Consider the following 12,217-nt stretch of genomic DNA (forward strand, 5'->3'; position numbering starts at 1 on the left):
TGTACTGTACATTTGTAGAGTTCCGGTCATAGTTGAGATGAACACAATCCAAAGCAACATTCCATTTTCAGAAGGCCTCAAACCTGTTTTTATTGTAGCATGGATGCTTTTTATACATTCTTACAAACTCATAAGTCTACACTTTACTCAGTGGTCAGGAGAGACAAAGTGCTCATTGGCATAGGCAGTTGCAGGTTTCTCTTATTTATCCTTCTTTCTTTCTTGGTTTCTGTGTCAATGAACTTGGTAGGAAATTCTTTCAGGGGTACACATGGATTCTCTTATCAGACTTCTGTGGCTCACAGAAGTCCCTGTAAAATCTCTTCCACAAGTTCTGATTCCTTACATGTTTTCTCAGTCACAGGTCAATATTTTGATCAGTATATGATTTTGTTAGAACTGTTTTACAGTATTTCTGTCTCTAGGAACATTGTTTTTTTGGGGTAGATCACACTGGTGGTTAGTTAGAATCCAGCTTTTTTTGGTGACTATCTTGTGAGCTAGAAAAAATGGGAAAACTTGAAAAGTTAAAATTATTTGGGGGAAAACTACAGTAACTGTTTCTTGAGCCCAACTCTTGTACTACACTGGGTAGTTAACTCAGTTCAACTGCTATTTTTTTTTCTACCTTAGTCCAGCTCATACAACTCTTTCTTCTTTGGATGCAGTAAGAAACTATGAGTGCTGGTTTTAAAACCTTCTCAAAAAAATAAAATAAAGATGGGAATAGCATAATTTTGTTATGTTTGAATTAGCATAATTAAGATGGATTTTTTTTAAGCTTTTCATATTGATACAGTGAGCTCTGAAGATGTTTTTAAGGCAGTTCTGATATCTAACGAACTTCCACAAAAATTAGTTTTTCCACAGCCCTGTAAGAATTTAGGACAAATTCCTATCTAGCTTGGAATGGAATAAAAATAATTTTTTGTCTTTTAACTAATACTTAAAAGAAATCTAATTTTGTTTTCTTTTTATTTCAGCTAAAACAGAACATAAAATAGAAACAATTGCTCCTCAGTTTTCCAAGGTGAAAGTGAAAGACTTCTTTCACAAGCTGGTATGTAACACACTGATGCTGACCAACCTCTGCCCTTTTGATAGCACCTATAAATTCACTATAACCTGAGGGAAGGGACACATGTATTTTAGCCTGAAAAAATGATCCTGTAGTAATTGATTTTTCAGAAGCTATTGGAGAAATCACTCCTAGCTTTAGAGGCATAAGTCAGCTTGAGAGAAGGAAAGAATAGAAGTGCCATTTCTACATGGCTTGTACAACATTCAGTCTTGAAAACTTTCATAAAAGTCCCATGAAGTCCCAACAGATAATTGCACACAACTTAAGGGGAGGGAGAGATACCTAGTGTGTGGAGACAGGCAGGCAGAATGTGTCACTTGCATGTGACACAGCCAGTCTTTCAGGTGGCTCTGTGTGTGTCAGTGAGCAAAAGGAACTGGGAATAGGATCAGAATATGCAAGGTTTCATGAATCAGTTTATCTCCTCTGAAATGAGTAATACAGGACCTTCTTACAGCCTATGCAGCCAGAAGATTCTGCACACCTTAGAGATCCTGAACAACTTGGCTTTATCCCAGTCTGTCTGAAGTATCAACTGAACAGTCAAGAAATCCCTTTGCATTTCCAGGGAATTAGCTGGGAGTTAACCTGACTAAAACCTACAATAGATGAGTTTGAAGCATTGTGACTTAAAAACCCAGAAATGCTGACTTACAAGTGACAGTAAAGCACAATGTGCCTGCTTTGTGCTCCCTGCAGGGCCCACTGACAGTGTTCTCAGCCAAGCAGAGGTGGACAGCCCCAAGGACCATCTGCCTCCACCATGAAGCAGGAGAGCTTGGATTCAGTCTGAAAGGAGGTTCACCAGTACAGATTTATTGTCTTGATCCAGCTTGTCCTGCAGCAGTAAGTATGCTGGTGTGATATGAGCAATTTCTCTGCAGATTAGCATGAAAATGTACCTTTAGCTAGTTCATACCCATGGATATATTGAGTCCTTTACATTAGGATAGTAAATTCTTATAATCTCAATGCATTTTAAGTGCTATATATGTTGTAGATTGTTAAAGTACCCATATCCCCAATATCACATGAAACTAGAGTTGATTTCTTTCTCTGTTCATTCTTCAAAAGTCACAAATAATAAAAGCAAATGTTACTTCCTGTCTTATTCAGGAGGTTAGAAGGGATAAATACTTTAAAAGATAGCATCAAGAATAAGGATCAGGAAGGTAATGCAAGGTATAGTGTTTGCCTAAGGAAAGAAGGGTAAGAATATTTTATTGGCTTGTAATGTGGTTCTTTCAGGGAAAATCCAAAGGGATAAAGCAGCATGCAGTGAAAAGCAGTTCACTTATAGAAAAGGCAGAAGTAACCACAGAAATACAGATAAAAATAATGAAGAAAAAGAATTACACACTGCAGGAAATGACAATAGCATAGCAAAGCCCAGGGTTCATTTACTTAAGGAGAAAAATAAAAAGAACATAAAAACAGCCAACATTTGAGTATACCAGAATCACATCAGTGGTAACTCCAGAGGTAGGTTGTGTACTTGAGAAAGTTGCACATGTGTAGCTAGAGAATGTGTTTGTAGCATCTAAGAGTGAAATGCCTTTGGGGCAGATACTCTGTGATAACAAAAACATTTTACATGTCTTTATAATCCTGGAAAATAACCTGTGCCCAATTTTTTTGACAGTCAGCAGGCCTAAAAGAAGGTGACTACATTGTATCAGTTGGTGGGGTGGATTGCAAGTGGCTTGGTGTCAGTGAAGTGCTGGAAAAACTGAAAAGTGTGGGAAAGCAGCCCGTGGAGATGGAGGTTATCAGTTGCCAGGATACAGCAGCATCTTTGGTATGTAATGAGGCAAACTGGCAGGTTTGATATGCTGGAGTTGTGTCACTTGCCTGCCTTCAGTTCCTGGTTAATGTTTACTTTCCTGTACTCAGATATCCCACTCAGCCTGGGAATATATAATGTTCAGTTTCAAACCATTTGTTTAAACCATTGTGACCTAGCAAGCTAAAGCAGCCTGGCTGCATAAGAATGGGATGGAATTTTTTGCAGTGCAGCTACTTAGATTAATTGCATGAAAATTTTGAATACCTAGTTTATTTCCCCTAACTTGTCCCAGAGGATGAAGGCATTACTCTCTTCAGCAGTGGAAAAACCACAACGAAAAACAACAATGGAAGGAAATAGAACAACCAAGACCACGTGTTTATTTTCTATGCACTGTTATTCTAAATGATCTGTGACTTTTAGATGATGGACTATCATTTTTTTTTTTTTTTTGTGAACTTTTAACTGTCCAGTCAGTTATAAAGTTATTATAGAAGCTTTAGACCAAGGGAAAGTCATCACAAGATTAAAAAGTATTAAGCTCTAAATAACTTAATAGTTGTGTGAAAGAACCTGTAGTTCAGCTAAATCCACTGCTTCATGCCTTTAACATTCCCTGGCAAGATTAGACACTCAAGTAATGTTGCCTGAGAAGCTGTTAAGGTGCCCCAGCTGCTGTTAGGTTTTCTTGTTTTGTTAAAATTGGTTTTCCTTATTGAAAATAAGGAATTGTGCATCTGCCATTCCAAGCTGCAACTCAAAGGCTAGGATATAAGCAAATTGTTTCAGGGCAAAGCTAAGAGAAGACAGAGAAGGCTGTCTCTGTCAGGTATCCCAGGAGAATGTCACACAGGACCTCCTGTAGTTGTGATCAGTATAGAACCTGTCCAGAGAGGTTCTACTTCACATCTGTGCAGGAATTGCACACTTGAGCTTTGTAGGGAGGTTTCTGTGTATATTAAATAGTTATGCTAGAAGCCAGTAAATATTAACAACCCAAGGAAAGATTGACAAGCTCCTTTGTGCTTTGCAGAGCATACCTTTGACTGTACATGTGCACAGGCCCAGGGTGACAGCACTCTGAAGGGCCTCGTGCTCAGCAATGTCATTAGCACAGAAAGCTTGCTGCAGGCTGCCCTGGAAAACTGTTTGCACAGTAACCTTTTGTTATTCCCAAAATTTTGACCCATTTTGGATGAGTGATTCTTACAATGCTTCTCTTTTTCCCACAGCATAGCAAGAGTGCAACTTACTCCATGGGAATGCAGAAGACATACTCCTTAATCTGTTTAGCCATGGACGAGGATAAAATTGATCAGACCAAGAAAGCCCCACTAAAACTTCCTTTTCTAAGCTGGGGAACTAAAAACAGACAGAAAGCTGCAAGTACACTCTGCCTTCCTTCAGCTGTGGCTGGAAGTTCTCAGACTAAGAAGAAACTTTCTCCCTTCACACTTTTCAATACAGAAAGTTCATTGTACTGAATCTTCCAGAAGTATCTGTTAATGTGACTTCTGTTTAAAATGTAAAAATATTGATCAATTTTATCTTCACATATGTATGTATAAACCCAGACAAATACTGGTGACTTCATTTGCTGTGCATTGAGCCACTTGTGGTGAGAAGCTGGCAGAAAATGTAAAACTGAAGTATTTGAAGGTTAGAATGAAGTCCTTTGGGAGGTATGCAATAACAAGATGTAGATTCTAGAATTGCTTACATGAAGACTGGAGTCCTTTGGGGTTTCGAAATACAGTTATGACTGATTTTTCATAAAAATAGTCATAACTATGCTAGATGGGAGTTATTTATTACAAACTTGATGCTGAATGCAAAATAATAAGGGGACATGTTAGAGAATGATTTTGCTCTTAAAGTTAAGAGTCAATAATAAATCATTTAACATTACTTTGAAAAACTATCTTAACAAAGCACAGGTGAGAGGAAATACTATTATTCAGAGAAACAAGTCTTGTGCCAAGGAGCAGTGTCATAGAGTTGTGTTTTTATGCAGAGGTGCTTCCTCAGAGTACTAGGTGTAGCCTACTGAACAGGTCATTTAGTTCTGGAAGAAAATTACAAAGCTTAAGGTCTTTTGAACTCCAAAAGGCTTTTACTCTCTTCTTTTTCTGATTTAGGTAACATTTTAAATGCCTGTTGATTCAGTTGTTAAAAACAGGCTTTATTCCAAATGTTATTTAACTTACTTACCTTAAGACTTTTATCTCACTTGTCTTGATAAAATGGATAGCTGTGAAACAAATCTCAAAATGGACATATTATAATATATTGATTCAAGGGCACATAAATTGCAGTGGTGCTTTAAAATATGATAAAGGAAGTGCTTGTGCTAAGTGGCAGGATATTTATTTACTATCACATCAAGCAAAAAAAATCTTCTGCCCTTGGAAAAATTAATGAGCAAGCTATATCTAGAGTAAGGAGGGGGACAAAAATAACTGGTGAGCATTTCTTTAAGATTCTTCTGTTTCCTTAAATTAATTGAAAATTGCTAACACTGTAGTGTTAGTTAACTTTGCCATCTACAGAGTAGATAGATACTTAAAATTTACACAAAAATCTGCATCTTGCTGTAAACTTTTTAGTTGTCATTTATTTTTAATTTCTTATGTAGTAGGTGTAAATATCTTGATGACCCTTATTTAAGAATAAAAATCAGATGCTGCCATTTACTAGTAGCTTTTTAATTCTGCTTCAGTTTGGATGATAAAGCATAATTTACAGGTTTTTGCTATTTACTGTTGCCATACTTCTTGTTCCTCTAATGTTGCTTACAGAGATCTAAGAAACTTTTCTTAAAGGTTGTATTGTGCAATATCAACTAAGAGTTAAAAACCAGCTTCTTTACAAAGAGTGTAAACATATTTCTAGTTTCCCTGTAAAGGTTACATGAAAAATAAGCTGTAAATTCCTTGTGACTTGCCTATCCTCAGCAGTTACTCTTTAGGTGTGTTGGTAGTAGTGCTCCTTTTACACACACAGGCAGCAGCAGGCAGCCCCTGATCTGCACAGCCCTGCCTCACACTATTCCATACAGATGAGGTTTACTGTGCCTGGGTGCTGAAATTGCTATCCAAGTACCCAAGCCTTTAGCAAAGTCACAGCAGTCACCCTTGCAGCTCTTCATTTCTCCTAAACCACTATCATAGTCTTCCTGGAAGTACTTTCCCTCTTAACTCCTGAATAATTGTGTTTCCCTTCCCATCATCATACTCACCTTGGCTTTTAAAATTTAAAACACACCCCAAAATTCAAGCAAAAATGTGGACATCTCAGGTACCAGACAAATACTCTTAGTTTTCTGTTCTACACTGAGTGGCAGCCAACAGCTAACTCAACCAGAAAGGAGTGAGTGCTTTATGTTCTTGCTCAGGCTACAGGAATTAATTTTTGTAGCAAGTGTCTACCACAAGGATGTGTGAGGCCCTAAAAACAAAGGTTAGCAATGGATTAGTAGCACAGCCTGTAACCCCATTAATGTTAATTGTTACTCCTTCAGCTGAACTGCATTTAATGCACTGAGCTTTTCCATAGGGAAAAGGTGTTTGTCTTGCAACACAACAGCCTTCAGGTGTGAAATCCACTCTTCACAGCAAAGTGACAAAACTGTAGAGGAGTAAAATCTGAGCAAACTCACGTATAAGGAAGCTTAAAGTACTCCTTGGTTGCCTGAAAAAAAAAAGTAGTATCTTTTCCTGTACTTTTGGAAATTCTGATGTTTATTATTCACTAAATTAAATATTTATGTCCTGAGTTACAGACAAATTTTCATCCCAAGTACAGAATCAATACAAATATCAGGTCCACCTGCTGTCCATGCTAACCATGTGTATAAGAGAGGATTTTCAGAGATGCCAAGGCTCCCACAGCAGGGAGTGGAAAATCCTCAGCTGCCTTCCTGCTGTGGTCCAAACTCCCAAATGGTGTGAGAGATGCTTTTCACCCCCCTCCTCAAGGCAAAAGGCAATTTTACCCTTAGAAAATAGGGTAAGAATATAACTTAAAATGTAAGATACCAGGAAAACCAATCCTCTTTACAAGTAATTTTCAAAATATTAATACTGGAAGAGTGGTACGAATTAGTAATCTTGTTCAAAGCTTCCCATATTATTTTATTTGTAAGATATATAATAGTATAATTAACATAGTAGAAGTTGTAATTTATCAAAATATTTTGCAATTTATTATTAGTATGCCAACATATATTCAGAAGGACAACATAAATTAACCAATATTTTGGATATCAGACACATGAAAATAAATTTTTAGTGCCTTATGAACTGGAGGGGTGACCAGAGAAGTCCATTAGTGTGAAGCAAATGTGTTTTCCAGTAGGACTTTCCAAAGGAACTACTAATGATAAATTAAAAATGTTACAAAAATGTTACAAATAGATTTACAAAATCTATTTGTAAAGAGGATTGGTTTTCCTAACATCTTGCATTTTAAGTTATATTCTTATCCTGTTTTCTAAGGGTAAAATTGCCTTTTCCCTTTAGCAGGTGTGTGAAAAGCATCTCTCAAGCAATATATGCTATCTTTTTAAACACATGCAACATATTTCCAGTTACTGAGAAGTTACTATGCACATATTCATATGGTGTTTTTTTCTGGAAGACCAAAGTAAGCAAGCAGATTGCTCTTCCATTTTGTAACACTGATGCTGAAAAAGACAGCTTGCTTGGTTTTTATTTGTTCCAGATAGATGCAAAATACAGACTTCTTTCCAAGGCAATTTACACAGGTTAATCTATATGAACAGAGCAAATGTCAAAAAGAAGCATCAGAGGCCAGTTGCTGCTAGCCATGATTACAGAAATCAGCATAACATGTGATTATTAAAACGAAAATGTTACAATTCAGAAGAAAAATTTTAAGTTTTTGTTTTGTAAAGTACCACTGGACGTGCACGTCAGGAATGCAGAAAAGTATAAATCTGTTGTGCTCCTGTCTGTCCGACTGCCTGCTCCAGCTGCTGGCTGTCCGCGTTGCAGAGGCGGTGGATGCTCCCGAAGCGCTGCAGCAGGAGCAGAGCTTTAGTTCTGCCCACGCCGGGGATGCGCTGCAGCGCCTGCAGCACCGCGGGCTCTGCGGGCCGGGCGCGCTGCCGGCCCACGAACGGGTTGGAGCCACGGTCCCGGCTCTGCTCCCGCACCTGCCAACAGAGAGAGCCGTCAGCGACACCAGCGCTCCCGCACAGCCCTGCGGCCAGAGAGAGCTGTCAGCGACACCAGCGCTCCCACACAGCCCTGCGGCCAGAGAGAGCTGTCAGCGACACCCAGCACTTCCACACAGCCCTGCGGCCAGAGCTGTCAGCGACACCCAGTGCTCCCACACAGCCCTGCGGCCAGAGCTGTCAGCGACACCAGCGCTCCTGCACGGCCCTGCGGCCAGAGAGAGCTGTCAGCGACACCCAGCGCTCCCACACAGCCCTGCGGCCAGAGCTGTCAGCGACACCCAGCGCTCCCACACAGCCCTGCGGCCAGAGAGAGCTGTCAGCGACACCCAGCACTTCCACACAGCCCTGCGGCCAGAGAGAGCTGTCAGCGACACCCAGTGCTCCCACACAGCCCTGCGGCCAGAGAGAGCTGTCAGCGACACCCAGCACTCCCGCACAGCCCTGCGGCCACAGAGAGCTGTCAGCGACACCAGCGCTCCCGCACGGCCCTGCGGCCACAGAGAGCTGTCAGTGACACCCAGCGCTCCCGCACGGCCCTGCGGCCACAGAGAGCTGTCAGCCACCCAGCGCTCCTGCTCCTCCTCGCTCGGCTTCATCTCTCAGCATTCAGTGCAGCCGCCAGGAAGGTGTAAATACAAACTCCCTCCTTTAGGTGTGCTCCCTTACGGGATGCGGTTCGACAAAACCTTACTAGGAAACCTGGCACAAACCCATTTTATGACAAATCCTTCCCTTAGGATCTTTTCTCCTGAGAAGCCGAGAGGCCTCAAAAATGAAATGTAAACAATAATTATCTGCTGCTGTGGAATGCAACAGGTGCATCTGTGATTGGTCTCATGTGGTTGTTTGTAATTAATGGCCAATCACAATCAGCTGGCTCAGACTGTATGGTCAGTCACAAGATTTTCCTTTCCCCGCCTTCTGATGAAATCCTTTCTTCTATTATTTTAGTGTAGTTTTAATATATCATTTTAATATAATATATATATCATAAAATAATAAATCAGCCTTCTGAAACATGGAGTCAAGATTGTCATCTCTTCCGTCATCCTGGGACCCCTGTGAACACCACCACAGAAACCAACAATTCCTTAATAGCAACAACAAAAGAAAACAATTGTTCTTGTCACCTTTTGGATGCAGTCAGAGAAAGGGTAAAAATAAACAATTTAAAAACAGCTTCCCTAGCCTTAGAGAAAGCCAAGTCTCAAGTTGATTTTGACAGTGACATTCGCCTAATGCCACCTAGTGGGCACCTCATACAAGATTTCATTAAAAAAATCCAGGATCATATTCTTCAGCCTTTTTTCTTTGTTCCCAATGAGCATTCTTTCCATTTAACTCTACTACTGTATCACTGTTGCAGAAGATTTATTCCTTACATTCAAATGATGTTGTACTCCTATGTATAAGATCTGTGTATTCTCTCTGAAATGATCACTGGGGGGATCTACCTGCTTTGCTATACATCTCATATTTTAATATACCACAGAAACTTACCTGCTTTGCTATACATCTCATATTTTAATATACCACAGAAACTTACTAGTTGAATAATAAGCTGAGAAGCTTCTCCTTGATTTGCCACAGGAAGCAACACCATGCCAAGTTCGAGTACCACAAGTTTTTGCACTCCTAGGTAGTACTGATCACTGATTGGGGTTTTCTCTACAATTACAATTCCCCTCAGACTGCTGGCCTGTATTGAAAGGAAAAAGGTATTAGGAGAAACCTTGTTAATGACAAGTTAATGCAATGTAACAGAGAGAAATTCTTTTAAGTATGAGCTGCCTAATAGCAAATCAGAGGAAGAATGTAAGTTGCAGCAACAGGACAGAGATTTAATACAGTTGCAGAATTTTTCTGTTTCCACGTGAAAATTATCCCAAAGGGTCATCTCCAATGGAATTAAAAAAAAAATACAAGAAGAATGTTTTCAGAAGCATGGAATAAACAAGTATCAAGTGAAAACTTTTCTCTTTATATAGCACTTACATTTCTAAACTTAACCAATCTTCGTTTGAATTCATCCCCAGCAACCAAATCTGCTTCAGAAATAAGTAAAATGCAAGTTCTGTTTGGAAGATGAAAGTCCACCAGTCCCAAGCCATCTTCAAAGATGAGTCTAACTTTCCCTTAGGGTGAGATTGTTGGAAGAAAAAACACAGTAGTTGAAAACATACTAACAATTATTTCCCTGCACAGCCTTCCTAAAGTGTCAATAATTCTAGTGACTTGATAACGAACTTTATAAAAAGCTTTTTTTTCCTTTAAGTAAATCTATTACAAGCAGTCGAAACTATCTTTAGTAATGCAAATTAATATCAGTTCCAATCTACAGATTTAAAAGTACTAAAGCTGCCCAGTAAACTGTGGAGTTGAACAAAAATATCACATGCTTTGCTGGAGGGAGCATTATAATTTAGTTTGTTGTGCCAGCAGGACGGTAGCAGAGTATAGATGTAAATTCAAGGGAGCTCAGTGGAGATGCAAATCTGCAAAGCCCCACAACAGCAGATTCTGCTGCTTCCCTGCAGTGCTCTGAAAACTGAGCTGATCACACAGATACATGACAAACAACCGGGATCTTTCAGCCTGCTAACACAGTCCATACCACAAATATGGGACCAGTCAGGCACAGAGTAAAGCATATTCCAGCTGTTCTCAATGTTACTGGGCAATAGAGGGGAATGTTTTGCCTGAGTTGCTTTTCCCCTTCCAGTTTGTGCTTACCTTGTAGCCTTTGGGCCAGCTCCGACCCTCTCCACTTCTCGTTTCCAATCACATGCCCTAAAGGGACAACTATAGATCCTGCTGTCACGGGAGAGTTTGCTTTTGTTGTCATCAGCCCTCCTTTAAAATCCTCCTTCAGTAGCAGTTACACCCTAGAAAGAAATGTGCAAAAATAGCAACACATTTTACAAACCTGTTGCAAGTTTATAAATTTTAATCGTAAACTTAGGATGTTCTGGAAGAGACACTACCTCCTTCCTCAAGCTTCCTTACAGCTAAGGTGAAAATCGGCCAGCAGCTCTGTTCACTTAATAAATGCTGTTAACTTGCAAATTCCACTTTCAGCTTTACCGCTCAGCCTGAATTAAAACACACAGACGGTGAAAAAAACCCCTCATTGCCTTTTCCATACCTTCATCCAACTTGCTGCGAGGAAATCTTCCTGAATTACAAAGCCGACTCCAGAGGCCCCTCCATCCCTCAGCTGGTGGAAGTCTCCAGACCAATTATTAAAAGGCGGGAGAGATTATGTTCAGGTTTGCCAGTTTTACGCGGTGTTCTGACTTTAACGAGCCTTGGAGGCTGAGGCATGAACTAAAGGACAAGCACCATAGGCAAGCTGGTACCACACCGACACACATCCCACGGCGGAGACCGCAGGGGCCCGATCCACAGCAGCCGCCCGCAGCAGCCAAGGGCCCGCCGGGCAGCGGTACCGGGAAGCGGCAGCGGGAGCTCCACAGGCCGCGGGCGGAGGAGGAGCGGAGGGCGGGCCGCGGCCGGAGCTGTTGCTACGGCCGAGCGAGGCTGAGTAAAGCCCGCGCTGACTGGAGGAGCTCGGGCCCGCAGCAAATCCGCCGTGCCTTTGTTTCCAGGCGGGTCGCGAAGGCGAAGCGTCCGACGCGGCGAGGAGGCGGCTGTGAGGCGGTGGTTGGAGCTGTCCTGTCCCGTCCCGATGGCGTTCCTGTTCAGGAGAGGCCGCAGGGGCCCCTTCGTGAGTATCGCTGTGCCTGGATGGGGCTCCTTTACCGTGAGCGGGGACAGCAGGGCACGGGGGTCTGTGCGCGGCTGGGGCCAGGGGTGATGCCCATGATCGCTGAGCACTTTAAAGTGAAAATCGGGGAGAAAAATGAAGCCCAAACCAAGACAAAATGGTGTCTGGGGGCTGGTGCGTTCCTTTCCCTCAGTCCCGGCCTGCTTGGCTTTTCAGGAACGCCGAGCTTCCTTTCCCATTTCCCTTCCCTTCCCTGTGGCCGGGCTGGCAGCGCAGCTCGCTCGCTCCCAGCTCTTGCCGAGCCCATCCTCAAAGCACCGTTCAGTAAAGTGAGCTGATAAAAGTTCTGATCGGCGGCCCAAAGTAGACAAAGGCTGTACGGTTGTCAGCAGTTGTGCCGGTGTACTCTTCCAACGTACTTGA

At 41.5% G+C, this 12,217-nt stretch overlaps 3 protein-coding genes across 6 annotated transcripts in view; 2 read left to right on the plus strand and 1 right to left on the minus strand.

Annotated features, from left to right (window-relative positions):
• Positions 1-5,560, plus strand: part of RHPN2 (rhophilin Rho GTPase binding protein 2) — a 30,059-nt gene extending 24,499 nt beyond the window's left edge. For both annotated transcript variants that reach the window (XM_059481214.1, XM_059481215.1), the window contains exons 12-15: positions 984-1,060; positions 1,781-1,927; positions 2,724-2,879; positions 4,100-5,560. In XM_059481214.1, the coding sequence (XP_059337197.1) occupies positions 984-1,060; positions 1,781-1,927; positions 2,724-2,879; positions 4,100-4,351 (632 nt within the window). In that variant the 3' untranslated portion in view covers positions 4,352-5,560. The remainder of the gene's footprint in view (positions 1-983; positions 1,061-1,780; positions 1,928-2,723; positions 2,880-4,099) is intronic.
• A 1,018-nt stretch (positions 5,561-6,578) lies between these two features.
• On the minus strand, positions 6,579-11,526 carry FAAP24 (FA core complex associated protein 24). 2 transcript variants are annotated; one of them, XM_059481218.1, is made up of 5 exons: positions 11,052-11,526; positions 10,801-10,952; positions 10,063-10,202; positions 9,614-9,766; positions 6,579-8,043 (listed from the first exon to the last, which is right to left on the minus strand). In XM_059481218.1, exons 2-5 carry the CDS (start codon positions 10,910-10,912, stop codon positions 7,801-7,803), a joined length of 648 nt encoding a protein of 215 aa, XP_059337201.1. In that variant the 5' UTR covers positions 10,913-10,952; positions 11,052-11,526; the 3' UTR covers positions 6,579-7,800. The 2 variants fall into 2 exon arrangements, with proteins under 2 accessions (XP_059337201.1, XP_059337200.1); XM_059481217.1 differs by having other exon boundaries at positions 7,553-8,043; positions 11,213-11,522.
• A 105-nt stretch (positions 11,527-11,631) lies between these two features.
• Positions 11,632-12,217, plus strand: part of CEP89 (centrosomal protein 89) — a 33,977-nt gene continuing 33,391 nt past the window's right edge. For both annotated transcript variants that reach the window (XM_059481212.1, XM_059481213.1), the window contains exon 1: positions 11,632-11,794. In XM_059481212.1, the coding sequence (XP_059337195.1) occupies positions 11,756-11,794 (39 nt within the window). In that variant the 5' untranslated portion in view covers positions 11,632-11,755. The remainder of the gene's footprint in view (positions 11,795-12,217) is intronic.

This window comes from Ammospiza nelsoni, chromosome 13 (assembly GCF_027579445.1).
Source record: "Ammospiza nelsoni isolate bAmmNel1 chromosome 13, bAmmNel1.pri, whole genome shotgun sequence".
Taxonomy (NCBI): domain Eukaryota; kingdom Metazoa; phylum Chordata; class Aves; order Passeriformes; family Passerellidae; genus Ammospiza; species Ammospiza nelsoni.